The 25,387-nt window shown below is 41.6% G+C and overlaps 1 protein-coding gene across 4 annotated transcripts in view; it reads left to right on the top strand.

Moving 5' to 3' along the window:
- GPRIN3 (GPRIN family member 3) overlaps positions 1 to 20,438 on the top strand; it is a 74,045-nt gene extending 53,607 nt beyond the window's left edge. For all 4 annotated transcript variants that reach the window (XM_057547185.1, XM_057547184.1, XM_057547183.1 and 1 more), the window contains exon 2: positions 9,415 to 20,438. In XM_057547185.1, coding sequence (XP_057403168.1) covers positions 9,529 to 11,877 — 2,349 coding nt within the window. In that variant the 5' untranslated portion in view covers positions 9,415 to 9,528 and the 3' untranslated portion in view covers positions 11,878 to 20,438. The remainder of the gene's footprint in view (positions 1 to 9,414) is intronic.
- The last annotated feature ends 4,949 nt before the right edge of the window (positions 20,439 to 25,387 follow it).

The following is a 25,387-nucleotide window of genomic DNA, read 5'->3' as shown; positions in this document are numbered from 1 at the left end:
CGTTGGGTCTTCGTTGCTGCACGTGGGCTTTCTCTAGTTGTGGAGAGCGGGGGCTACTCTTCGTTGCATTACACGGGCCTCTCATTGCTGTGGCTTCTCTTGTTGCAGAGCACGGGCTCTAGGCGCACGGGCTTTTGTGACACGCGGGCTCAGTAGTTGTGCCTCGCGGGCTCTAGAGCGCAGGCTCAGTAGTTGTGGCGCACGGGCTTAGTTGCTCCGCGGCATGTTGGGTCTTCCGGGACCAGGGCTCGAACCCGTGTCCCCTGCATTGGCAGGAGGATTCTTAACCACTGCGCCACCAGGGAAGCCCTATTTTATTTTTAATCAAAGGCCATTTTTTTACTCTTATTTGCTCACTTTCTCCTAATTTCAAATATCCAGTTTTCTTTAGACTGACGCAAGTAATTTTTTCTAGCCACCAGAGGAATTGTACCAGGAAGTGTCAGCTGAATAAGAAACATGGGCCTCTCCCCTGACTTAAACTTCTGTAAACTGTGGTTTATTACCACAGCATTAGTCACTTAATTATATACTAGCTTGCTCATTTATAGCTTCTGATTGAATTTGTCTCATCTCCTCAAATGGATTGAAATCTCCTGAAGGGCAAAAATCAAAAATTGTAAGGACCTCAGTGAGGCCTAACTTAGTACTTTACAGTCTATAAAGCAGGAGAGCGACAGGTTGTTTAATTCTCTCTCTTTTTTGTTAATCACAACTCAGACCAAACCCAAAGAAGATCCCGACCTCAGCAAAGAAACTCTTCCTTCTCAAGAGCACCCCAGATTCTCCCAGACACTCGGGTCCTCCTTCCTTACCAACAGCAGGAGAGCCAGGCGCAGGGCCCTGAGGGACCCGTCTGCTTCCTGACTTAGCCTTCTCCCACCTCCGCACCTCGTTCCCCAGGAGAGAAGAGCCCCGACTGACCGTGCACAGCTCTCTTTTCACGTCTGTGTCCATCGCTGCACATGCTGCCACCAGACACTTTCCCAACTCAGCAGGACTAAAGGCCCCAGTGTGACTTGAGCTAAACACAGAAATCACTCGTAAGCTTTCCTCCCACTGCCCGCTAGCAGGGGTCTCCGCTTAGCGGCCCCCTCCAGGCCCACCACCCCTGGGCAGGCACGGGGCCTGAAGGACAGTGGGTGGAGCCGAGGCCTTGTTTTAATGAGAAGCCCCTGGTGTGGGTGGGGAAAGGGCATCAGCGGACCAGCAAGGTCGGAGAGAACTAAGCAAGGGCAAGAATCCTTGCTTGTAAGGCTCAGTGGCGCTAAATAGATCCTGCAGAAAACTGGGATGCGGGGCAGCTTTGATCCTATCTGAGTTTAAAATGCAAATACAAAAAAAAATGCAAAAGCCGAACTGCTGGGTTTATTTCCAATAGCTTGTTGTTTAACTACCATTTAGCCCTGAGATCCTGTTGCTTTCTCTTTCCAATTAAAATAAGCTTGCAGTTGAAGACCTTCAAAGCTGAGTTGTGAGAGAAAAGGAAAACATTCAGATTTGAATATCTGTCAGGCAAACCGAGTAAATGATAAGAGACAGCTTGATGAGGGAAGGTAAAGAAATAGCAAAACTTAAATATTTGAATCATTTCTTCCCTAGAAGAGTTCAAGTTTAAAAAATACCGATTTCAAGGCCTTTTTAAAACAGCAACTTTGATATCTAGCTATGAATTATCTCCACAGGTGAGGAAAGTGGAGCTATTGAGGGGTTAATTTTTGAAGGTTACTAAAACCTGAGTCGACTTTGCTGAGAAAGAACCCAAAAGGTCACATTTCCCACATGATCTAAAAAGAATAGAGCTCATTATTGTGTTTATTTTCAAGGTAGCTAAAACTTCCCTCTTCAAATGATAGTCTTTGGGCAGGGGTTTGGGAGAACATATAGTAAACTTATTTAAGTGTTAGAACGTTTAATTTGGACTCTCTAGAAAGAGATTGCATGGTTTCTACCTTCTTAGGTAAATGATGCCAAAATAATAATTTTTAAGTAATAATAACTCCCGATTGTGTATCTGTTATTTTCCAAGAACCATGCAGAGTATTTAACTTATTTAAGCTCTATAACAACTCTTTGAGGCAGGTAAATTCCATTTTGTGACATTTTCCAATGCCTTAGACAAAAGGATACTAACGTGCAGCCTTGGAAAGGTTTCCAGACATGAACCTCCTAAAATTATCTGCAAACATGTATGTGTGTGTGCACATGTGCGTTTCTCTCGAGAGTCCATGGTTTTCGTCAGCTTCTCAGAAAACTCTGTGGCCCTTAAAACATCCAAATTGGATTAATCATTATGAAGATCAGGAACTTCTGGGTTGCCTAGTCTACCTCTATTAGCTTGAACAAGTAAATGGTTTCAAGGCTATGTTTTCTGAGTTTTCTCTTGTTTCCCTCATTGATGACGCTTCTTGCCCAGGTCCCTGAGTTTGCCTCCAGAAAACATGCCCGTCTCTGCCCTGTGTCAAATTGGTTAACAACCTGGACTCTGGAGCCAGATGGTCTGGTTTTAAATCTGGTCTCTCCCACTTACTGCTTGCATGACTTTGCCTCAGTTTCCAGCTCTGCAAGGTGGAACTCAGAGTAGGACCATGCCCCTAAAGTTGTTCTGAGGGTTAAATAAGTTCATGTAAAGAACCGTGTTTGGAATATAGAAAGCAATAAGTGCTTGCTGTACTGTGTGCTTCTAATCTGTTGTGAATTTAGAAGCCGTCTGTTCAAATCATATTTGACGAAAAGGGAGGATATATTTGGGGTCTTCATGCTTCTTAAGGCCCTTCTTACTTCTCGGTTTTTGCCCAGCCCTGCTTACCATGGAATTCAGTGAGATAACAAGCCAGGTATTTGTTTTTCTAAAACACTGTGGAATAAGAAGAACTGAATAGGGAAGGGACGCAGTGTGTTTCTCACAAGCCTTTATTAAAGTAGCCATTATAACAAAGTCCACGACACTGTGTTGGCACTAAGCAAAGCAGCCGCCTGTCTCTTCAGCCCTTCTGATTTGCTTTAGATGCAGTTCGAAGGGAAGAACCAATTTTTTTCAGCTGGTATCTTTGAAGAGTGCATTTGAGGCAGCTATTAGCGTGAGGGTATGATTTTTTTTAAAGAAAGAAGAAGCAACTGCTTTTCCCAGCCTGTGGGTGTTTCCTGGGATTGAATCACCCCCCCTTAAAACTGAGCTGGCAGGATCTGCTGGGTTCAGAATGCAAATGATCCAGGCAAACGTTCCCGATTAAAGGAGGCAAATAAAATTGGATTAAATAGGATACCAGATGACATTTTTTTCTTTATCCTTTTCTTGAGGATTAATAGTCTCTTAGGTTTCACCTCACTCTTCTCTAAGGGTCTTTGTACCATCCATCTGAAGGCTGCTGTCCGATGGGTGGAGACGGGGATACCAAGGTCCCTGTAACACTTTCCTAATGTCACTAAAGAGATTTGATGACATCCTGGAGCCCTTGTTCTAGCAGTGCAGCCATTGTGAAGTGGGCGGAGGTAACTGCTGCCCACTGGATTATCACCATGACCTGCAGGGTATCAGCATCTTGCTGGTCCGGAACTGCCAAGCCTCTCTCCATTCTTTCTGCCTAATGCTCTTCCCACTGGAGCAGCTTTGGAGCAAGTCACAAAGGGCTGAGATTCCCCGCTACCTGTCTTATTAAGCAAGCGTGTCTGTTATGAAAATAGGCAGCGTGGCAGCTTAGTGGAACCTACTGTTTTCAGAATGAGCAGAGGTGGTGTCAGCTTTCAACAAGCCGGGCTTTTCATAAAGTGACCAGTTATGAATGCCACTGTAGTTGCTGTTAGTACCATCCAGGCTGCTGCTAAGTTGCAAACGACTTACAAAAAGAAGTTTCCCTCTCCTTTGAAGATAGATGGATGATAGATGATAGATAGATAGACAGATAGATAGATAAATAGATAGATAGATGATAGGTAGATAGATATACTTTTTTTTCTTTCCATTTTCTTTCCAGAGTTACAGATAATAAGGCAGCACATAGAAGGGGCCCAGGCCTGACCATTCATTAGAATTCAGTTCAACTGGAATTAGATGTATTCAGCCTTGAGTAGGTGACAATCTCTGAACCTCAGTTTCCTTCACTGTAAAAAGTCGTTCATGTGTACGCTGCAGGCTGTATGCATTGCTGGAACAAGGCTTTAAATCTTGGCTCACAATTTTTAAGGCAAAAGCGCCAAGGGGACCTGCTGTCAAGAATCCAGTTCCCGTCAGACTTAAAGACAAACTCACTTCGAGATACCAGTAGCTTCTGTGGGATCCATGCCCAGTTCAGAAAGAAGTCATGATGCTCCAGAGAGTCTTATAAGAAATTCCCTATTTGCTGATGCTGATGAGAAGACAAGGACTCCTTCCTTTAGCAAACTTGAGTCACTCTCCTCTGAGCCCGCTTCTTTTTTTTTTTTTTTTAATTTTTTTTTTTTTTTTAATTTTTTTTTTTTTTTTTTTATAAATTTATTTATTTATTTTTGGGTGTGTTGGGTCTTCGTTTCTGTGCGAGGGCTTTCTCCAGTTGCGGCAAGCGGGGGCCACTCTTCATCTCGGTGCGCGGGCCTCTTCACTGTCGCGGCCTCTCTTGTTGCGGAGCACAGGCTCCAGACGCGCAGGCTCAGCAGCTGTGGCTCACGGGCCTAGTTGCTCTGCGGTATGTGGGATATTCCCAGACCAGGGCTCGAACCCGTGTCCCCTGCATTGGCAGGCAGATTCTCAACCACTGCGCCACCAGGGAAGCCCTGAGCCCGCTTCTTAATTAAGCCTCAGCCTTGGGCTTCCCTGTCTGCCCTTGCAGAGTCCAGTGTTAGCAAGAATCCTGCTAAGCCGGTGTAGAGAGAATACTCCCACCCATGGTATCTGATCATTCTCAATATCCAATCAAATTCCTCCTCCTTCACCATCCCCCAGGTGATATCCGATCACCTGACCTGCCTTCTGCAATAATCCCCCTATCCTTGATGTCTCTTCTTAATCATTTTCCATCCACTGACAAACCTCCCCAACACAAACCTACCCCTTGGTTATAAATCCCCACACATTCTTGTGTACGTATTTGGAGTTGAGCTCAATCTTTCTGAACCTTCCTTATCATTTTAACAAGTATAAGAATAATTTTTTCTTTTAACAGAGATCAAAGCTTAAATATGAGGTTTTTTAAAGAGCCTAACACAGTGCCAAACTGTCCTCAGAGGACTGAAAATTAGGTTGGGAAGTCTACTGTGTCAGTGCGCTTACAACAAAGCTCTCAAACTGAGCTGCCCATTGGAGCCGGGGTAAGTTATGTAAAGGAGTGAAGCAGGCTAGGTGAGGAACGGGCAGTCTGGAGTCGGGCGCGTCCCTGCCCTCTAGAGGGACCGCCCTTATCTGCGCCACCTAGTGTTGCTACCTGGAAATGCATACCTTCTGAGTGTTTTTTTTTTTAAGAGAAGCAAGAAGAGAGAAATCTGGATTTTTATGAAAGATCAATTCAATGGAGAAAGAAAGAAAAGAAAGGGAAGGAAAGAGGAAAAGAGCAAGGAGAGAGAGGGGAAGAGCAGGGGGAGGGGAGGGAAGGGAAAATCACACAGGACACACACACAGACCTGCAGAAGGAATTTATTCAGTCTGTGGATCACCTGTTTGCAACCTCATTTTTAGGTGTTATTAAATCTTATCACAGTGGACTCCCATTGCTTTGAAAGACTTTTACTCCTCACTCTAAACCACCAAGTAATTACATTTTTTAAATGACTTATTTGTCCAACCTATTAGAGACTATAGATTTCTGCTGTTTGGCTGGAGAGGACAGGGGCAGATGAGGGAGGGCTGCTTCTTGAGCTTAAGCAGTCTTTCCGGGGCTCCTGGAGGTGCTGTGACAATTACAATAGCAGATATGTTTTGAGTAGTGTTGATTTCCTATCTACCCTTGAATCAAGAGATTTCGAATTACAGGTGATAGCCAAGCAATCTGGGCTTTTCTTCTTGATTCTTTTTTTTTTTTTTAATAAATTTATTTATTATTTATTTTTGGCTGCGTTGGGTCTTTGTTGCTGTGTGCGGGCTTTCTCTAGTTGCAGCGAGCGGGGGCCACTCTTCGTTGTGGTGCGCGGGCTTCTCATTGCGGTGGCTTCTCGTTGCAGAGCATGGGCTCTAGGTGCGCGGGCTTCAGTAGTTGTGGCTCGCGGGCTCTAGAGCACAGGCTCAGTAGTTGTGGCGCACGGGCTTAGTTGTTCTGCGGCATGTGGGATCTTCCCGGACCAGGGCTCAAACCCGTGTCCCCTGCATTGGCAGGCGGATTCTTAACCACTGCACCATCAGGGAAGTCCCTCTTCTTGATTCTTGAATTGATGGATAATTTAGCCACTATTAACAAAGCAAATAAAAGAAAACATCCTTTCAAAAATAAACCAGTACAATCAGCTCTCTGTGGGAAATGGGGGTAAACTCAGTGACTTCTGAGAGTTTAATGAAGTCCCTCATCTTTTCTAAGTCTTTCAACTTTCAGTTGCTGAACTCTGAGGTGCTCGTATTTTACAGTCCTCTTTGGCAAGCCAGGCTTCTTGGCTCCAGCCGAATAACACAGGAGATGTTCTGTCCTCCTAGGTTTATTAGACCTTCCAGCTTTTTGTAGCAGGTGGCCAATGTACTTGTTTTTAATTGTCTAGACCTGGATTACAGATACATAAAATCTCAAAGATAAGATACAACCATGTTCTTATTTCTAAAAATAGCACTCTTTTAAATTGTTTTCATTAATATTTCATGCCATGGGTTAAATTTTTTTATTATTTCGAAGTTTGGCAGGGCTTAATAATGGCCATTTTGGAGGGAAATGGAATCAATTAACACCTTTTTGTGCGCAAGACCCTGCACTGTGTCCTGTGGAGTGAACAGAAAAGAATCAATAAGCTAGTTCCCTTACCTCCTGAGACTTGAAGGACTTTGGGAGAAATGAGGCATTTATACAAGTAACAGCAGTACAAAAACAGTACATAAAAAGCACAATACAAAGGACGCAGATGACCATAGCTGTAGGATTTTGAAAAGAGAGAGAGACTATGGGCTTTAAGTGGGGCTTTGAAGAATGGGTAGGCTTTCTGAGGATAAGGGGCTCAGAGAGAGGACTAAAGGTACAATAAAGACAGGTGCAAAGGAGGGAGAGGAAAGATGGGCTTGCGCCACAACAAGTGATTACAATAGAAAATTCCAGAAAGGAAGAAATGGAATATAAACCTGGGGACATGGTTTGAATGAGCAGAAAGCTGTCAAGACCAAGAATATTTAACCCATTAATATGAATAATGAAGTTAGAAGGAAGAGCTGGTTTGGGGAAGAAGATAAGTGGGATTAATTGTTAGATGTCATATGATAGATCAGCCAAATAACATTGAACCAAAATATAAAATTATTTATTTTCAAAATCTGGGCCCAACCAGATTTGCCTTTGCCTTACTTTGACCCTAAAGCTGAAGTTAAGATTGTGCTGTTTGATTTATTATCCAACACATGCAAAACAGTAGGATCTTTGATTTTTGGATCTGGAGGAGTCCTTAGAAATCACATAATTCATTTCACCAATGAGTTAATTTGGGGTGCAGAAAGATTAAGTGATTCCCATGAGGTCACAGAACCTATGAGTGATAGAGGTAATATTAAAACAGTCATCTACTAATTTCTGAACCATTGCTGGAGTCTGGTTTTCCTTTCTAAAAAATGTTTATGCATAAACACATGAATAAATTTTAATAAATACTTTAAAAAATTCAGATATACTTTTTAAAATATACTTTTAAAATCCAGAATACTTCTGGATACCTCCATCTCTTTTTCCCTGTTTCCAAAGTCATCACACTCCCTCCATTTACCACCTAATATGTCTCATTCTGTATATTTTTAGAATTTATGTAATCATACACAAACATATCTGTACACACCCACATAACACAAACATATGTAGTGTTTTAGGTCATTGTTTTACAGAAATGAAAACGTATATATTCTTGTCTGTACCTTGCTTTTCTCATTCAACCATACCTTGGGGAAATTTCTCCCAAGTGAAAAGTTATAGTCTAATTAACTGTTTATTTTAATGGTTGTATAATGCTCTACCATAGAACTTTGTCATGATTTAGTCTGCCTTTCCACCTAATCAAGGAGATCAGTTTATTCTGAATTTTTTGTCTCTACAAATAGTACTTCAGTAAACATACTTGTATGTATAGCTACATATGCTGGTATTTTATTTCTATGGATAGGATCACTGGGTCAAGGACGTGTGTATTTTTAGTTTTAAAAGCTAAACTGCTTCCCTAAGAAAGCTGCAACAATACACATTTGCACATACAATTAATGAAAATACTTCCCTTCACTCTATCTCCCCGGGCCATGGTGTTATAACATTTTTTTTTAAGTTTTTGCAAGTGCAATTTGTGTAGAGTAAAATCTCATTGTTACTTTATTTGCATTTCTTTGAGTACAAATGAATTTGATCATCTTTTCATAAGATTGTTGGCTATTGGATTTCCTATCTTGCAAACTGTTCCTTCATATTCTTTATCCATTTTTCCAGTGGGTTATTTTGTCTCCTTGTACGTTTTTAAGAGCTTCTGCTATATTACGGATATTTTTGCCTGTCCTCTAGGGTTGCAAACATTTTTAAACCTATCATATCTGTTCGTCATCTTTTGGCATGCAGAAGTTTTATCATTTTTTAAGTCACCTATGCTGATGTTTTCTCTCATAGTTTTTGTATTTTCTGCCTTGCCAAAAGAAGCCTACCTACCCTGCCCCTAGATTATATTTATGATCCTACATTTTCTTAACAGGATTATTTATTTAATTAATTATTTTCTATTTTAACCTTTAATCTCTCTAAGTCCATCTAAGATTTATTTTTGGAATTGGTGTAAGATAAAGATCTAGTTTTCTTTTCTTCTGGTTGAATAGTTTGCCAGCCCCTTATATTAAATAACCCATCCTTTTGTCACCAAATTGAAATGCCTTTTTTGTCATATATTAAATCCTCATTTATATCTGGATCTATTTCTAGATATTCTATTCCACATATCTGTTTAGGCCTAGTCCAATACTTATTCATTTGATTACAGTAGCTTTATAGGATTTTGTGATACCTGGTAAATCTGATTACTCAAATGAGGTAATTATCAAGTGCGTAGGTAAATACGTTAAAAACCTATTTGCTAGACAGCAATGGGATGCAAGCAGAAACTAATATATCAAAATAATACCTGTATAATTAAAATAATTTTTCCAGAATCTTTCTTCCCAACATCTATTTTTATATCAACAGATATGGGAAGAAAAGTTTTCATGGGCCTATGAGATCTCATACAAGTGACAATTTGGTGTAGTTTCAATCCACAAATACTGTACTGTATTAATGGTACTGTTTCCTTGATTCACAGATTGGTCCTTCAGAGGAACCGTCTCTGATTGCATCTTCACTCTGAGCTACGACTGCTTCCCAGTGGGAGCGCTGCTGAGGGGAGAGCTCTGAGATTTTCCCGAAGAGAAATTCCATGGGGACTGTACCTGACCCTCTGAGATCGGCTAAAACTTCCCTGATTGCAGCTTCTGCAAAAGGAGAGGACCTAGGAGAGGTTCAGGCTGCTTCACCTCGGCCTCAACCAGCCCTCCTGGGTAGGAACACCAATGGCCTTTCCGGCACTCCTGCAGAGCCAGACGTCAGTCCCAGGACAGCTGCTGAGGCCCTGATGCAGGCCACTGAGCATGAGACCACACAGCCAGCCATGTCGTCTGCTGGCATTGTCAGTGAGGTGGGGAAAGCATCTCCCACGCTGAACTCTCCCGGCAATACCCAGCTGCCAGGGAGCGGGGAGCCCGCAGCACCGGCCCCACGTTCTGCAGCAGGAAAGGATCTGATACACGTAACATTTACCGCGCCAGCCAATCAACACGCCCACCCGGCCATCCCAGGGGACCAGCCCAACTCCAGCCTCCCATCAGGACCTGAAGACACTCTGGTGAAACCACAGAGAACTGCGGATGGAGAGCAAGCTGAGAAGTCACGTTGCCCGGTGGCAGGGATCCGTGGCAAAGATCAGGTGCCCCCTTACTTTCCTTCTCAGGAAACAATCCAGGGAAGCGTGCGACCTGCAGATACAGCAGCCAAGGCGTTCAATCCTGCCCCCGCTCCCGCAGGTGGACCTGAAGGGGAAAGGCGGCAAGCCGTTTGCGGTTCCCAGACGAGGTCCTGTGACTCTCCAGCCAGAGAAGTTAGATGTTCGGAGAACAAACCACCCTCTCCCACGACCCCAGACCCCCAGGCCGTGACTTCGGTGGCGCCTCAACCATCCCGCCTCCCTAGCGGAGGGTCCACGTTTCCTCCGGATCCGGAGAAGATGCTGCCGCCAGCCCAGCCTCAGGGGTCAAGGTTCAGAGAAGTGAGCACGATGACCAGCCGAGCTGAAAATGAGATCAAGCAAGCTCCGCCCAGGGCTCAGCAAGACGCTGAGGTGCAGGCGGTGGCGAGTGTCGAGAGCAGATCCGTGTCCACCAGCCCCAGCATTCTCACCGCGTCCTTAAAGGAAACCCCTGCTCCAGAGCAGTTCCAACAAGAGCAGCTGCGTGTCGTCTGCCGCGGCAGCGGCCGCCTAAGCCGCACATTGGAGCTGTCTGCCAGCACCCCAGCCCCCCGGGAGGCGGGTCGGTGCCTGGGCACCACGCCAGAGGTGCACATCCAGCCAGCCGCGGCTGTTTCTGCAGCTTTCCGGGGGCAAGGTACATCAGTGAGCCCGCCGGCTGAGGTCCTTAAAAGCTCATCAACCAATGTGGCATCCAGTAATGCTCAGGCTACATGTAAAGAAGATGGGAGGTCAGCAGGAATGACCCAGGTGGGGCAAGAGCCCGCCTCTAGACAGCTTTGGGGTACTAATTCTACCTCCCTGAAAGCTAGCCTCGGTGACCAGGTTTCTGTCAGTGCAGGATGTCAAGCTGAAACAAGTCACGGATTAGGGAAATCTGAAACGAAGCCATCTGAGTTTGCAGCGGAAACCACCAACGGCCACACACCAGACCCAGACTGGAAACTCTCCAACTCCTGTGGCCCTGCCAGCAGAGCTGACCAGTCCGGGAACTTGGATCTCACGAATCAAGGGGACGCAAGAGAGAAGAAGCTTGCATCTCCTCAGATAGTAAGAGAACAAGGATCTCCTGGCATCGATATCCTGGACCCGAGGGCAAGGGCAGAGGCCAAAAGCGTACTGCTCAATCCTAAATCTCCAGAAAGTAGAGGTACCGCCCCAGCGGCGAGTCCTACACCCTCCCCAGTTAGGAGGAGCCAGGAGGGCAGCGTGGAAGAAAACAGACAGCCCAAGACAGCCACCAGCCTAAGCCTGCCGTCTGACTCGATGGGGGACTCCAGTCCCGGTTCTGGCAAGAGAACCCCTTCTCGCTCCGTCAAAGCCAGTCCCCGCCGGGCCAGCCGGGTCAGCGAGTTCCTCAAGGAGCAGAAGTTAAACGTGACGGCAGCTGCCGCCCAGGTGGGACTCACTCCGGGAGAGAAGAAGAAGCACCTGGGTGCTGACTCCAGGCTGCAGTTGAAACAGTCCAGGCGTGTCCGGGACGTGGTGTGGGACGAGCAGGGCATGACCTGGGAGGTGTACGGCGCTTCCCTGGACCCAGAGTCCCTGGGCGTCGCCATCCAGAACCATTTACAGCGACAAATCAGGGAACACGAGAAATTAATCAAAGGTCAAAACAGCCAGAGCCGGAGATCCATCTCCTCGGATACTTCTTCAAATAAAAAGCTCAAAGGCAGGCAGCCCAGTGTTCTGCAGACCATGTTGCAGAACTTTCGACGGCCCAACTGCTGCGTTCGTCCCGCTCCTTCTTCTGTGTTAGATTGAAAAGGAACATGTACGGGAGCCCTTGTATACTTTTACGGTCTTCATAGATATCCCTCTGTCTATGTCAAAGCTTACTTAGTGTTTTCTGAGAGACCAGGAAGAGAAAGCATTAACTTGAGGAAACTGCTATTAAGGATCGTGGCGTCCTTTGATTGGGGGTCCATAAATAATACATCATTTCAGTTTGAAAGAAAGAAAAGAAGCAAGCTTCACTGACGGTTTACGACCTTAATTAAGAGGAAATAACATTCAGTGGGTTTTTTAATATGATGTTGCTTGTAGAATAACATGATCATTACACGTGTCATTTTGTATTACTCACTCAATTTATCACACTGTGGTATTTGCATTAAAATCCCTGTATTATATTAAAAATAGCAAAAACACTCTTAGCAAAAACACGGTTATACTTTCTAGTCCATTGCAATAAGAATGCTGATACCACACAAAATTCAAGTAGGTGATGAGAAGTATCATGTAAAAAATGGAAACAAATTTGACTCATTCCTCGGCCAGAAGATAATAAATAAAAGCATTTAAATGCATAAAATGCCAAATATGAAGTAATATTTGTAAACATCTGCAGATAACCCTTTTTATGAACCTTGTTATACCCGTTAATAAACGTAAGAAAGTCATATTAGAAAAAAAATTAGCACAGCATTTGACTATGAATACCGCCCACATAAAACATGAATTTATGTATACACGTTTTCCTGCACTGAAGGAAAGGGTCATCTCTGTGATTGTAACTAGATTAAATTCATATTTCCTTACCCTAGAGGAAGTACGTGTGACTGAATTCTTGAAGAGAGTCCTCAAATTATTGATAATACTAAATTTTATGTTGTTCAGGTGTTCTCCGATGACATTCTACTGAGAAAGTTATGGTTCTGGTAAGGAATTATAAATAGCCAATTACCAAACACTTTTTTCTATGTTGAAAAAAAGAAAGCCTCCTGAGTAACAAAAACAAGAGGTTTAACTGAGACTCCTATAAACAGGATTCATTTTTTTGTTTTGTTTTGATTTGGTTCAGTAGCTTCTCATAGAAAATGTAGTCAAATAGAAATGAACTCACTTACTGTTTTTGTATTTAGACTAATATCGTCTAATTACTTAAGTCTAATCTGTGGCAAAAAGGTAACCTCTGCAAGCCTCTTGATTTTAAGAGAAATACCATCATATCTCATCCTTCAAACCCAATAAAAGAAGCCGCCTTTACAAAAACATGGTTTGAGCTTTGGGCGGGCTTGGTCCTTGAGAACACAGGCACCTGTTTGAGCTGAGCCCTCAGCTGTCTCCGTAGGGGAGCGTGTCCCTGGGGTCCCTGAGTGCTGTGCAGGGCACTGGGCTGGGGTGACCAACAGTGGCTTGAGTCAGGGTAGTGAGGAAGAGGGGAGTGACCGAGGGTCCTTGAAAGGCTTCCCCTCCTGGACCTGCAGGGAGGTTGCTGGTTTCCACCTTGCTTTTAGAAAATCTCTGTTAGAGGTTGGAGGGACATTGGCTGCCTTCTCTAAACGCACTGCCCTTGATGAGCCAGAAAAGATTGTCTGGCCGTGTATTCTCTCTCCAGAGATTCATAAATGCCATTTGTGCGGTAAATGCACAGTTTCTGTTTTGGCTTTTTTTTTTTTAAATTCTCTTTTGAAGATTCTGAATATATGGGGGTGCGGGGATCTCATACGTAAACTTTAACACCACAAGCTACACTGGACATAACCTAAATTAGTAAATAGCCATTGATTCCTTTCAAAGCCATTGGACTGTCGATGAAGCCTGTATCAGTAGACCAGTCACAGCATTCTCAGAGCCGGAGAATGGCAGAGTTGTTAGACTTGAAACTTACAATGAATGTTTTAATAGAGCACATGTTTCAGTTTCTTACCAATTGGCCTCTAGTAAGAAAGCTATCTAAAGTAGAAATTACCGTCAAATTAGCCGTCAAATTATTATTAGTGAATTGAGCCTAAAACTCTCTTTTGACCTTAAATACCCATGTGTCGTAGTGTTCATGTCACGTCTGTAGAAGATGCCTTTGCCAGTATGTAACCTCCCTCCTCTCTCGCTCACTGTCTCCCTCACACGTGCTGTGTACACACGGAGAACACCTTCTGTACACGGTGGCAGCTGTCAGCAGTACCCATTCCAGACGGGCGGGCCCCAGGTCACCCTCTGCTCTGAACTGGCTAGAACAGGCTGTTCCCTGCATTAAAATAGGAGGAGGAAAGGAAGAATTCAGCATCTGGTAATAATATTTGTTTTCATGAGTTTGGAGTAACCACATGATTTATAAATAGTAAAAGGAAACAGAGACCGAAGAGAGTTGTAGGCATTTGTCACACATTAAAAATAAATTAATAAAATATAATAAATTAAAACTGAATTTGGTGTTGTAGATATGCCCCTCAAATTAAAGCTTAATGTGTGATGCAGTCACTTTAGCTGACTTTCTTTGGGACTGAAACTAACCTTTACTTCTTAATCTTTCATTTTTTACTTTCGATCTTTACCACACTCTAAAGACTGTCACAAAATGTTATGAAAGCTTTCTTCTCGCTTGCTGAATCTTATAGAAGGAACAGCTTTGAAAAACAAGTCACAGAAGTAGTTCGTTCAGTGAACAGGAGCCTGTTTAAGACCGCAGTGTTTCTGCATTATGATCCCCCAAGGACCCTCAGGACAAAACCTTGATTTGAAAATGTTCTTTCACTTCGATCTGTGACACAGCATACACATTCAGGACATCATCTGTGGTTCCTTAGGTTCATTCAACAAATGAAGTTTCAAAATAATTTTCATGGCAGACTTTTTGAACTTGTTCTTCTTTTCCTTACCTGCATGACACACATCGGGTTGAAAGCTGTTTTTCTCCTTAATTTCTTTTAGTTATGTTTTGGTCCTTTTTAATGCATTTTAGTTGTTGAAATAAATGGAGGAGATATTTTATTAAGTAAATAAGTATAAGATATTTTTTAAACCAGTAGCAAAGGAGAGATGAGTTCGAACATCTAAATGTTTAAAATGTGAAGATGCTTACCCAGCGAATATTAGGATTTTTAATTTAAATATTGATTTTTCTATCTTTCTGACTATACGAAAAATGGGATCGCTTCAACTGTCATATCTATGTATCTTCAGTGCTTTTCTAATTATGTCTTTCTGGATTATTACCCTTGATGCCGCAGACCAACTACTTTATGTACAGTAAAATCCTAATTAAGCTTTGTGTTTTGGATCAGTGGTATAAGTTAAACATTTTGTTAGGTCAAGGTTAACCAGAAACCTTTTTATTTGCATCCAAAATTTATAAAAATATTTATAAAAAATATTACTGTGTTTTCCTACCTTGACAAGTCAGCTATATTGACTACAATTTGATTTTTGATGACGTTTAATCTTTAGAGTTGTCTAATATTTATTATTTTGGATACCATTGTTCTCCATGTTAGAGGTTAAATATCATAATTGAAGTAAATTGGACCAAATATGCATGTGTAACATATACCTAGAGGTTGAATTTTGGAACCAAATTCTTAATAGGAGCTTATCTTAAAGTAGACAGCAGAAGAGGAAAACAGCTTTGGGTTGCATTTCAGAGTATTAAGGTTTTATAGTTCCTAGCTTATTCTAATGTTCTTCCTCTCATCTCTAGGAGTTCCTATCATTTGGGGAATACCTGTATATATACCACATGAAGACTAGAATACGATGTGACTTTAAAATTTGTTTACAGAGGACATATATGAGTATGCTGTTAATGTAAATTGTTTGGCTCTGTTGTATCCACTTCGTTACTGTTTTGCTGCCAACATGTGAGAAATTGTCTTCTCTTCCTCCTACATATTGTGCAAGTGTTAAAAAATTTGTCCATTTCTAGTACCACATAATTTACCACATCCCTCGTCTACTTTTGAAGAATCAGTATAAAGAAAAACAATACATTAGGGTAAGGTTTGCATATATGTATATGTGTTTTTACTGAAAATTGGGCACTTGTAGCCTTGTGTAGGCCTCTACCGGTCTGACTTACTAATCATCTACAATGCTGCCATGGAGATGGCGCTGTTTACTCTCTCCAGCTTTGTCCGAAGTGGTATTTGAGAAATGAAGCCTGTGAACTTCCCTTTGTGATAGTAATACTATGAACTCGGCAGTATCTTGGATAAATGAGCTGACCGTCTTGTCTCTACCCCTGTTTTGTCTACACCGTGAATCAGAAGTCTTGCCCACGTCTGCCTCAGTGTTTGCTATTTTATATTCATATCTGAGCATTTTGTTTTCTGTTAGCAATGTTCTTTGATTCCATGTGTGGCCCCTTTGGGTTGAATCTCTCCACAGGTGGGTCACCTGCTGCCACCTGGCAAATAACAGGTGATAATGCCGAATCTCCTGTCCATCTTTGTAACTATATCCTTCTTAATGAAATTCTGCAACCGGCTGAGTAATTATAAATGTCATCTGTGCTGACACATGGGCTTAACGATGTCTACAAAATTTTAGACATTTTTGCAAAAGGGAAAAAAAATAGTCTTGTAAAGACTGAAACAGATTTCCTTGAACTTTATCCTACTCTTGGAAAAAACGACTTCTCCTTGGCTACAGAAGTAAACTTGATTTGCAATAGCCAGGGACATAAATGAAGATGGATGGAGGTGGAACAGTTCTGTCTCACAATCAGTGACATCTGCCAGAGTTCATTACAGCTGCTCTTAACTGTGAACATTCACCAGCTAAACTACTCACTAGCCACAACCAAATAACCTCTCTCAAAGCAAATCCAATACATCTGTATATATGTATAGATTAAAAACAACAACAACAACAACAAAAAACCCTGAAAAATTACTGTTGGCTATTAGGTAAATCAAGGTGATGATTACAAAGGACATTGAAATAACAGCAGGCCTTGGTGAAATGACTGTGGAGGCCAGAATGGTGCAACAAGATGTTATTCCCAAGTTTGGTGTGTGTTTTTTTTAAGACCCAGATATCTCAGTTACTCATCATGAGAATAAAGACTGTTGATAATGAAATTAAAGCCAAGCAATAATGTGCCAAAAAGAGGCAGTTATACCAGCAAGTGCATCTATCATGGGCGCACCATTATATAATTATGGTTTGCTCCATGAAGACTGACCGTAACCCACAGGGTAAAATAAGCAAAGGCATAATGTCTGCTTTCTTGCCGGAAAAACTCGTTTAGGAGCTCCATAAAGAGGTACAGCACTCGTGAGCATTAGGTTTTATGGTTAACAGCTCTGTTTTAACACTAGCCAAGACCGAAGGAATCACCAAGAATCTTGCTAGCTTAAAACTCAAGACAGCTCCAACCCGAAACTTGGTTGAAATGGAGGGTTAGATGTCTGGTGATTACTCTTCCTGGACACTAGCCTGTAGGAAAGCAATTCAGTTAACTCTGCCTAGAGGATTACCAGCTTTAGCTATGAAAAAAAAAAAAAAAAGGGAGGTTCTCAAATGCTAAATAACTAAAATGAGAGTACTCATATCAAAAGGGGCCTGAAATAATGCCTTACAGAAAATGATGTTCCAGATGGGTGTTTCTAAATACTAATTCTTCATCAAGTATCCTTTGGGGTTCAAGCTCAAAATCGATTGGCTGGAATAAAGATCACATATTTCACACTTCAGAAAAAGATACTGATGGTCAACTGGCATGGTGATAATTATGACGAGAGATACCCTAGTGACTTAAGTGTGTTAAGGAGAATTAAATGTGGGAGAAATGCCAACTTCTTTCTCAATCTCTTAAGATGTGGGTAGGTCATCGGCTTATTTCAGGGTGAAAATGATAGCTTGATTTTTAACATTGCTGCTAGCATTACTCTTTGTTCCTTTGAAAAATTAAATTATTCTTCAGCAAAACTTCTGAGCAGTTAAACATTTTTTTTTTCTGGTTCATATTGCTTTTGTGTTATGTAACAGAGCAAACTATGGAATGAGCAGAGTGGGCTTACCCATGTTTATCAGTATCTCTTAATGAGTTCAGTTTAGACTTCTTGGCATTTATTTTAACCACATCTTTGAGTAAATTATTTTCCATAATGCTTTCTGTCATGTCTTAAGATGATGTTGGTAAATCAGGAGATTGCAGTATTACAGTCCCTACAGGGGAGGAGAGACTAATTCTTGTTTTTAAGGGCATCTGGAAATACCTTTGCCTGAGGTCGAGAAAGGTCAACAGGGCCTGAAAACTCAAGAAGGAAATATACTAACAATTACTACTACATTTCTAAATGTATTTATCTCTGCTGTACTAACGTGTGAACACTATGTGGTGCATTATTACACTGTAGCTGGTTGTGGTACGTCAGTACATTCTGTAAGTGTGTACAGTGTGTAAGTCATTGGTTTTCTATTTTTATGTGTAGAAAAAAATAACATACTGTATCCCATTTTAAGGCCAAGCTCTGTCATTAGGTAGGCACATGGCTGAAAGTGAATAAAACCAACAAAAGTGTGTGTGTGTGGGTGTGTGTGTGAAGTAACAGAATTTGTCCTTTCATTTTTGAAGGTCAGAAATGGCTGTTGTTTTTGTTCTTTGAATCCTCTCCGAGAGTAGATAACATAATTATCACAAAGGTTGAACGTAGTCATCAGTTCATTGGCATGTTACTAAATATGCCAGGGTTAATTCCCCACCATTAGTCACAGGTAAGGTCAGTTCTTTGACCACTGGGTTGATTTACATTCCTCACACATCTTCTCTGTGTTAAGTGTGTGATTAGGATGTACATACTATGGGTGTGATTGTGTACATACCTTGTATGAATTATCTGAATCTTCAAAGCAGTGCAGGAAAGCAGGAAGAAGAAACAGTTGTTCAAAAGCCTCAAAAGGGCTAATCAATGTGTATTTTCATTTTCTACACATAAAAATGTATACGTAACATAACTGTAAATAGCTTAGCCGCCTATATATGCACACATAAATGCATTTTATTCATACTGGTATATTTAAATCAATCACGAATTAAAACAACTAATTGAAAATGGCATCTTTTCATGACTGTTCTGTTTTACATATATTAATATCAGGTCAGATGCTCCCCATTAAATGGTGTTACTCCCTGGTAGCAGATTTGGCGCTTAGGAAAGCCCAGACCCACTGAGTCACGAAAATCTAGTAGGTATCTTACTGAGGCACAGACAGGTACTTGAGCAGCTTCAAAGATTTAATGCTGTTCTTTAAGCGCCTAATTTTATATGTGGAAATGACAAACACCAGGGAAAACCAATTATGTTTCATAGACTTCATTTGTGCATTTATTAGTATGTTTATTTGCACAGGCTGATAAAAGCCCTACATTTTAGAGATGTATCCCTAGATTTCAAAAGAGTGTATAATCACTCGAAGTGAAACATGATTGCCGGCATTATTCTCTTGAGATCAACAAAACAACGTTTAGCAACGCCAAAGAGAAGTCATAGAGTAAAAATTTTATTTTTTAAAATTATAGATGCTGGTAGAATAACAGGAGACTAGCAATTAGGATTTCCTTAAGATGGACTCAAATAAATTACTATTATTGACAACAGGTGTTACCGTATGGACTGGATAACAAGATTAGAGTCCTTAGCCAGCAAATGCCAACACTGGATGACCTTTGTCAATTTATCATAATTCCAATCAGTGAATCGATGTTGTTTTAGTTTCTCTCATTTCTTTGAAAAGGAAGTACTCTATTAGACATCAAAAAGTCTAATCTGGTTCCTAAAACCTAATACGATTTGACCCCCATTCCTTGCCACTAAAAATTATGTTGGCTGGATGTTAGGTTGAAGTTATGAATAGAAATACCAGAATTGCCCATTAATAGAAAATTCTGTGTGGCAAAGTACAAATATAACCACTTCTCAGTAGAAAGTTAATAATACCATTTAATACATATTCATATTTTAAAGACTGAATGTACCATCTTTATATCTTAGATTTTAAAAAAAAAGGTTAACAACCATAAGAACAATACAATTACAACTCTAGCTAGCTGTGTTTTTTAACTACTAAAATCATCCTTCTTTATAAGAGCAGCATACATGAAATCTTGATGTCAATATCTACTGTTGCTTAAAAGATAAATTTATGTAATTATTTTGGAAGATATGTATTAATTTAAGTGCCAACCAGAAAAATTATAGCTGTCAATATAAGAATCATTTATGTGTGTAAATACTCAAAAGAGAAAGACCAAAACTGTAGTGTGATGTTAAATCACTGAAGAAACGGTAATATTTAAAATGAAATTCCATTTATGAATGTATCAATATTAGAATCTAAAGCTATGTCTTTTCATGATGTCGATATACAAAGGTCATTAAATTGTTTATTTAAGAAAGTCCCCATCCTCCGGAAATCGACCTACCAAGAAAATTTCATTTGCTAGAAAAGTTGGAATGTTATGATAGATCAAGATTTTGAAATTGCCTACACATCCACCCTCATTTTGGATTTGATTTTTGAATAGATGAATGAATGAAATTCAAGTGATGACTTAGTTTAACCCTCGAAAAAATGTCAAATATGATTTTTTTGCATTTTACTTCCCGTAATAAATGTAATAGAGATAAAAAGTTAGTCTTTGTTTTTTGTTGTTATTGTTAGTGCTTCTGCCACTGCTGTCAAAATTGTTCTCTTAGCCCTACATGTTTAGAATCAGTTGATTTTCAGTGTGACACACTTCTGCTAGGTATCTGCAGTGGAGCTGAAAGTATTTACAATGAAAGGGTTTATTCCTTTGATTAAAATAGAATTCCTATGGAATCAACAGTGCCTGCAGGTCATCAGAGGCAGTGGTTTTCCCTGCTCTCAATGGCATGGTGGTGGTGGTGTGTGTGTGTGTGTGTGTGTGTGTACACGTATGAACTTTTGCTCTGTGAGAGGTGATGAGAGGTTGACATTCATGGAAATACTGGGGGGGGGGGGCGGGTACAGGGTACATCTACTCCTGTGGAAGCATGGAAACCTATATTCAGGCTTACATTGTCTCATGCCTCTGCCCATGGCCACCCAGGTGTGTTGCTGTGTGATTTCAGCTTTTCTGCCCACTCCTGGGTAAATAAATCCGGATCCTGCGGTTTAGGTTCCTAGAAGGAAACAGAAAACCTAGCCATGGCCTCCAATCCAGTTTAATCATTAATAAAACTAATACTATATTTAGATCCCCTTTTGCCTCCTTGAATCTGTGTTCAATTCACTGAAGAACTGGACAGCTGGATAGATATAAAATTTATTAACCCCAAATCTCAAAAAATGATGTAGTGAATTTTCCATGAACTTTAAACAGTGACTGTTTCAAAACTTCCAAGGGCCATGCTCTCCCTCCAACAACTCTATATGGATAAATACACACCATTTCAGCCTAAAACAATGTCCTGAAGCTGCCATTACCTAACTCTTGCATACTTAGACATTCATTTTGGCAAATTAAACTTCGTGCATTTCCAAAGACATAAATGCTATTCGTGGAGATGTCAGATAATGCAAGGGTCCTCGGTGGGGCTGAGATGGTTTGTCTTATGCCTCTAGCTGTTTATGTCCCACCAGCAGGCATTCCTGTCATTGGATGCCATTTCCAGCCAACTGTTCTCACTCATCCACATCTTTAATGTCAAGTAGTAAACACAAGAACAGCCTTAGCATAATCCAGTTTCACTGGACTGACTGTGAACTCAAAAGACCTCATTTCTTGTGAAGCGTATGCCTTTTGTAAACCATATAGGATCGCTTTCAGTCTAGCATATATTCTTAATGAACTCATGAATACCAACACTGTTTGATTTTCCTCAACACCATTCTAGACTATCAGTGAGCTAAGTTACAGAGTTCTAAATTCTTTCGACCCTTCGAATTATCTTAATGTCCTACAGCCGGTTTTTCTAAATATATCATACAGGACTAACATAGTAGAAATTCATATTATCAGGATGAAAGCTGCAAGTGCTCAAAGAGATTTCTGGTGGGAGTATTAGCTTCCAAGAGAGGATATTTTCCTACGCCTTTTTTTTTTTATTCCCACTTGACACCTCTCAATCAAACTGCACAGGAACCTTGGCCTGTCATTCAAAAAGAAAAAAAATAAAACTAAGCAGAATGTCATTGTCAAAGATATTCTAGGTGTTTAGAAGCAAGATAAGACTTCTTAAAAGGTTGGAAAGTATTTGCTTATTATCTGTGGTCTTTTTGCCTAAAAGTCAATACAAAGAGTAATGGCCAAGGGCTAAATATTCTGTTGGGCACTTCCACATATATCTCAACCCTGGGAGGTATTGTATATAAATGCACATTTTTTTTCAGGCAATTTTTTTTCAGTGTTGACTTGAGATGGAGTCTCAAAAAGATATAGTGGTAATTACCCAGGCTTAGAACTAAAGAATCCTGGGTTCAAATTTCAGCTTTAAAGCTAAATTCCTTGGCCCAGGCCCTTAATCGTTTTGAGGCTCAGTGCGTTCACCTGTGAATTGAGGCTAACAATACTTTGCAAAACTGAGGATTAAATGACACAGGTAAAACAAATTTTAGTTCCTTCCCCTACTCCTTTGAGCTTTGTGTTCTTTGCTTGAACGTTACCATTCTATTATAAAAAGGCTGGCATTTTGCTATTTTCTTCTATTTAGTAAGCTTTTTATAAATCTAGAAAAGTACTAAGAATGGTTTTTAACATGACTATGACATACCTAAATTGTCACTTTAAGCATATTTCCCTTTTTTGTTTAAAACATAAGGATAACACTATTCAAACGTTTAGCGTTATCAGATCCTTAAGAATTAGTAAAAGATTTTAACTTTGTCACATCAAGTATGATTTTTAAAATATAAAGTTAAATGCTAATTAAAATATTACCAATTCAAAAAAGGAGGAAAAAAAGGGGAACAACTGGTAACTTTACTCGAATATTTAAAACTTAGAGATGATAAAAGATTCCATATGCAAATTAAAAGAGAAGTGATATAACTGACAAAATATTGGAATCTAGAAAAATAGGAGGAACACCTACAAATCAGTTACAAAAAGATGAATACAACAGATTTGTCAAACTGCACAAGCGAGCATCAGAAACGTATGAAAATACGCTCGACTCCACTAACAAATCTCTGTCCGCCACAGCTGCATGCTGCTGGAGGAGACAACAGATTCACATCCACAGGGGCTGAGTTAGGAGCTTTCCATCCAAGAGTTGGAAGAGAGTACTTCACCTGCCTAAAAAAAATATGCAAGTTGGAGATCCCTGGTGAGGTGTGCGTGGGAAGAAGGGAGGGAGGGAGAGAGCCAGGGTGTGTGCGCATGCGCCCAGGAGCAGCACGTGTTTGCACGCAGGGGAGGCGGAGGTGGGTTCTCTAAAGAAGCCACAGAACGCACGTGAGGGCGGGTTCGATGTAACCCTTGCGAGAGAGTGTGCAACACTCGGGAAAGTATGAACTTTCCAGATCCCATCCTTTCCTGTCTCTCCCTGGTCTTCATCCAGATTGTCTGGCAGAAACAGAATGTTTAAGGGGTGGAAAGAAACAAGGATCCCAATCACAGCCCCCTTCTTCATGTGGGTCTGTGGGTCTGGCTGATAAGGAGAGAACTTTCAATTGTAAATTGCTGAATCAAGGAGGGCTCCCCAAACTGAAATAGACGATGTCACCAATGATGACCTTGCCACCTGACGTAAAGCTTTGTGTGCACAGAAAATACTGGAAGTTCATGTGACAGAGCCCTGCTCCCTGCTTGGACCCTGAGGGCATCTGCATTTGCAGCTGCGCTAGTCCAGAGGCCCCAAAGCTACCCCAGGTTTTAGAGGTCGGCGACCACATCAGACCTTCCGCAGGCTGAGGAGACAGAGTCCCAGGAGATTCCTCTTCCGTTTATTCAGACCCACTGAGGCAGGCAGAATTCTCAGACGGCCTTGGAGATTCCTGGCCTCTGATACACACGCACCTTCCCCCAGTTATTCAATCAAGCACTGCTGTGGGGTGATTTTGTAGATGTAATTCAGGTGCCAAGCCAACTGACCTTAAAATAGATGAACTGCGTGGGCCAGACCTAATCACGTGAGCCCTTTAAAAGATACCTTCCCCCCCCCCCCCCCCCCCCGCCCCACCCCTCGCTGGTCCCAGAAGTCAGAGAGACGCATTCCATCTGGCCTGGGAGAAAGCAAGCATCCCATTTGGCTGGCCAGGAGGAGGCCACGTGGCAAGGAACTGGGATACCCTCGAGGGGCTGAGAGGTGCCGCTGTCGGATGCCTGGAAGAAAACAGCGACTCAGCCTTATGACGGCAAGGAAATGGATTCTGCCAACAGCCAGTGAGCTTGGAAGGGGACTCCCAAACTCAGGTGAGAACTGCGACACCTTGATTTCACTCAGACAAGATTTGGAGGAGAATCCAGACACGCTGGACCTATACTTCTGACCTACAGAAATTGTTAAGATAACAATTGAGACTCTGGTAACTTGTTACATAGCAATGGAAAACTAATACAGCTCTCAATTAGGGATTCGAAATTGCCAAAGATCAGTTGCTCAGTCAAGCGCTTGTTTCTTTCTTTGCTATCCAAACCAGGAAACAGGAAGCCTTCCATGCTGAAGTATCAATGTTCCTGAAACATCTGCCGGTAGCTTTAATGGGTAAGTACGTGAGTCACTTTAACACTGAAGCGAACATAGATGTTTGTAGTTACGCCGCGTATCTCCTCTCTGCCCTTCCCCATCCACTCTTCACCCTTACTCATCCTGCTCTGTGTGCTTGGAGGCTGACTTGGAGGGACGGGTACCACAAGCCCCCTTGCCGTGCTTCTACCCTCTGCTTTTAGCCTGTCCACTTGCTGGCTGGAGATGGGTGGCAGGGAGAAGAGGGAGTAAGGCTGGGACATTTATTTCCCAGATTGGCCCCATCTGTAGGCCTTGTGTTGGCTGTGTCACGCTCAACCAAGCCGAAACCCCCGCCAGGCAGACCTCTCCATTAGGCGGGCTCCTGGATACTCCTCCTGCCCTTGACTTCTCAGGCCTAAGAGTGATGTCCTGGACCCAACCCTGTCTCGAGACCCCTGGTACTGCACGACTATTTTGTGATTGCCCTAAAACCTACCTACATCTGTGTAAATCTCTTTATGGAATTCTCCTCAATTACCCAATTTGAAAATGCCAACTGTTTCCTACCAGAATTTGACTGTTCGAGGAATCAAAGGACAGAGTGCCCATTTTTAAATGATAAAACATGGGACTTAAGATAAATGTCTTTCTCTTTTGGCTGGCTACGTCCAGCTGTGCTCCTTCACCTTCCAGTATTATTAGTTTATTATTCTCACCTCCCTTTAGGGAGAATACTCCATAAAATTGGGAAACCATTTGTTGGTGTAAATAATGTAGCTCATATGCAGGTAAGATTTTCTATACTGTATGATAAAGTGTCATTTTAGTAAAGAAGCTTCCTGGTATGAAATAGGCACAAGGTTGTTACAAGATGTCTTCAGGTACCCGTGCTTCCCAGGGCTCTTAGGATAAAGGTT

The sequence above is a fragment of the Balaenoptera acutorostrata genome, chromosome 5 (assembly GCF_949987535.1).
Source record: "Balaenoptera acutorostrata chromosome 5, mBalAcu1.1, whole genome shotgun sequence".
Lineage (NCBI taxonomy): Eukaryota > Metazoa > Chordata > Mammalia > Artiodactyla > Balaenopteridae > Balaenoptera > Balaenoptera acutorostrata.
This window is presented reverse-complemented; position numbering and strand designations above follow the sequence as displayed.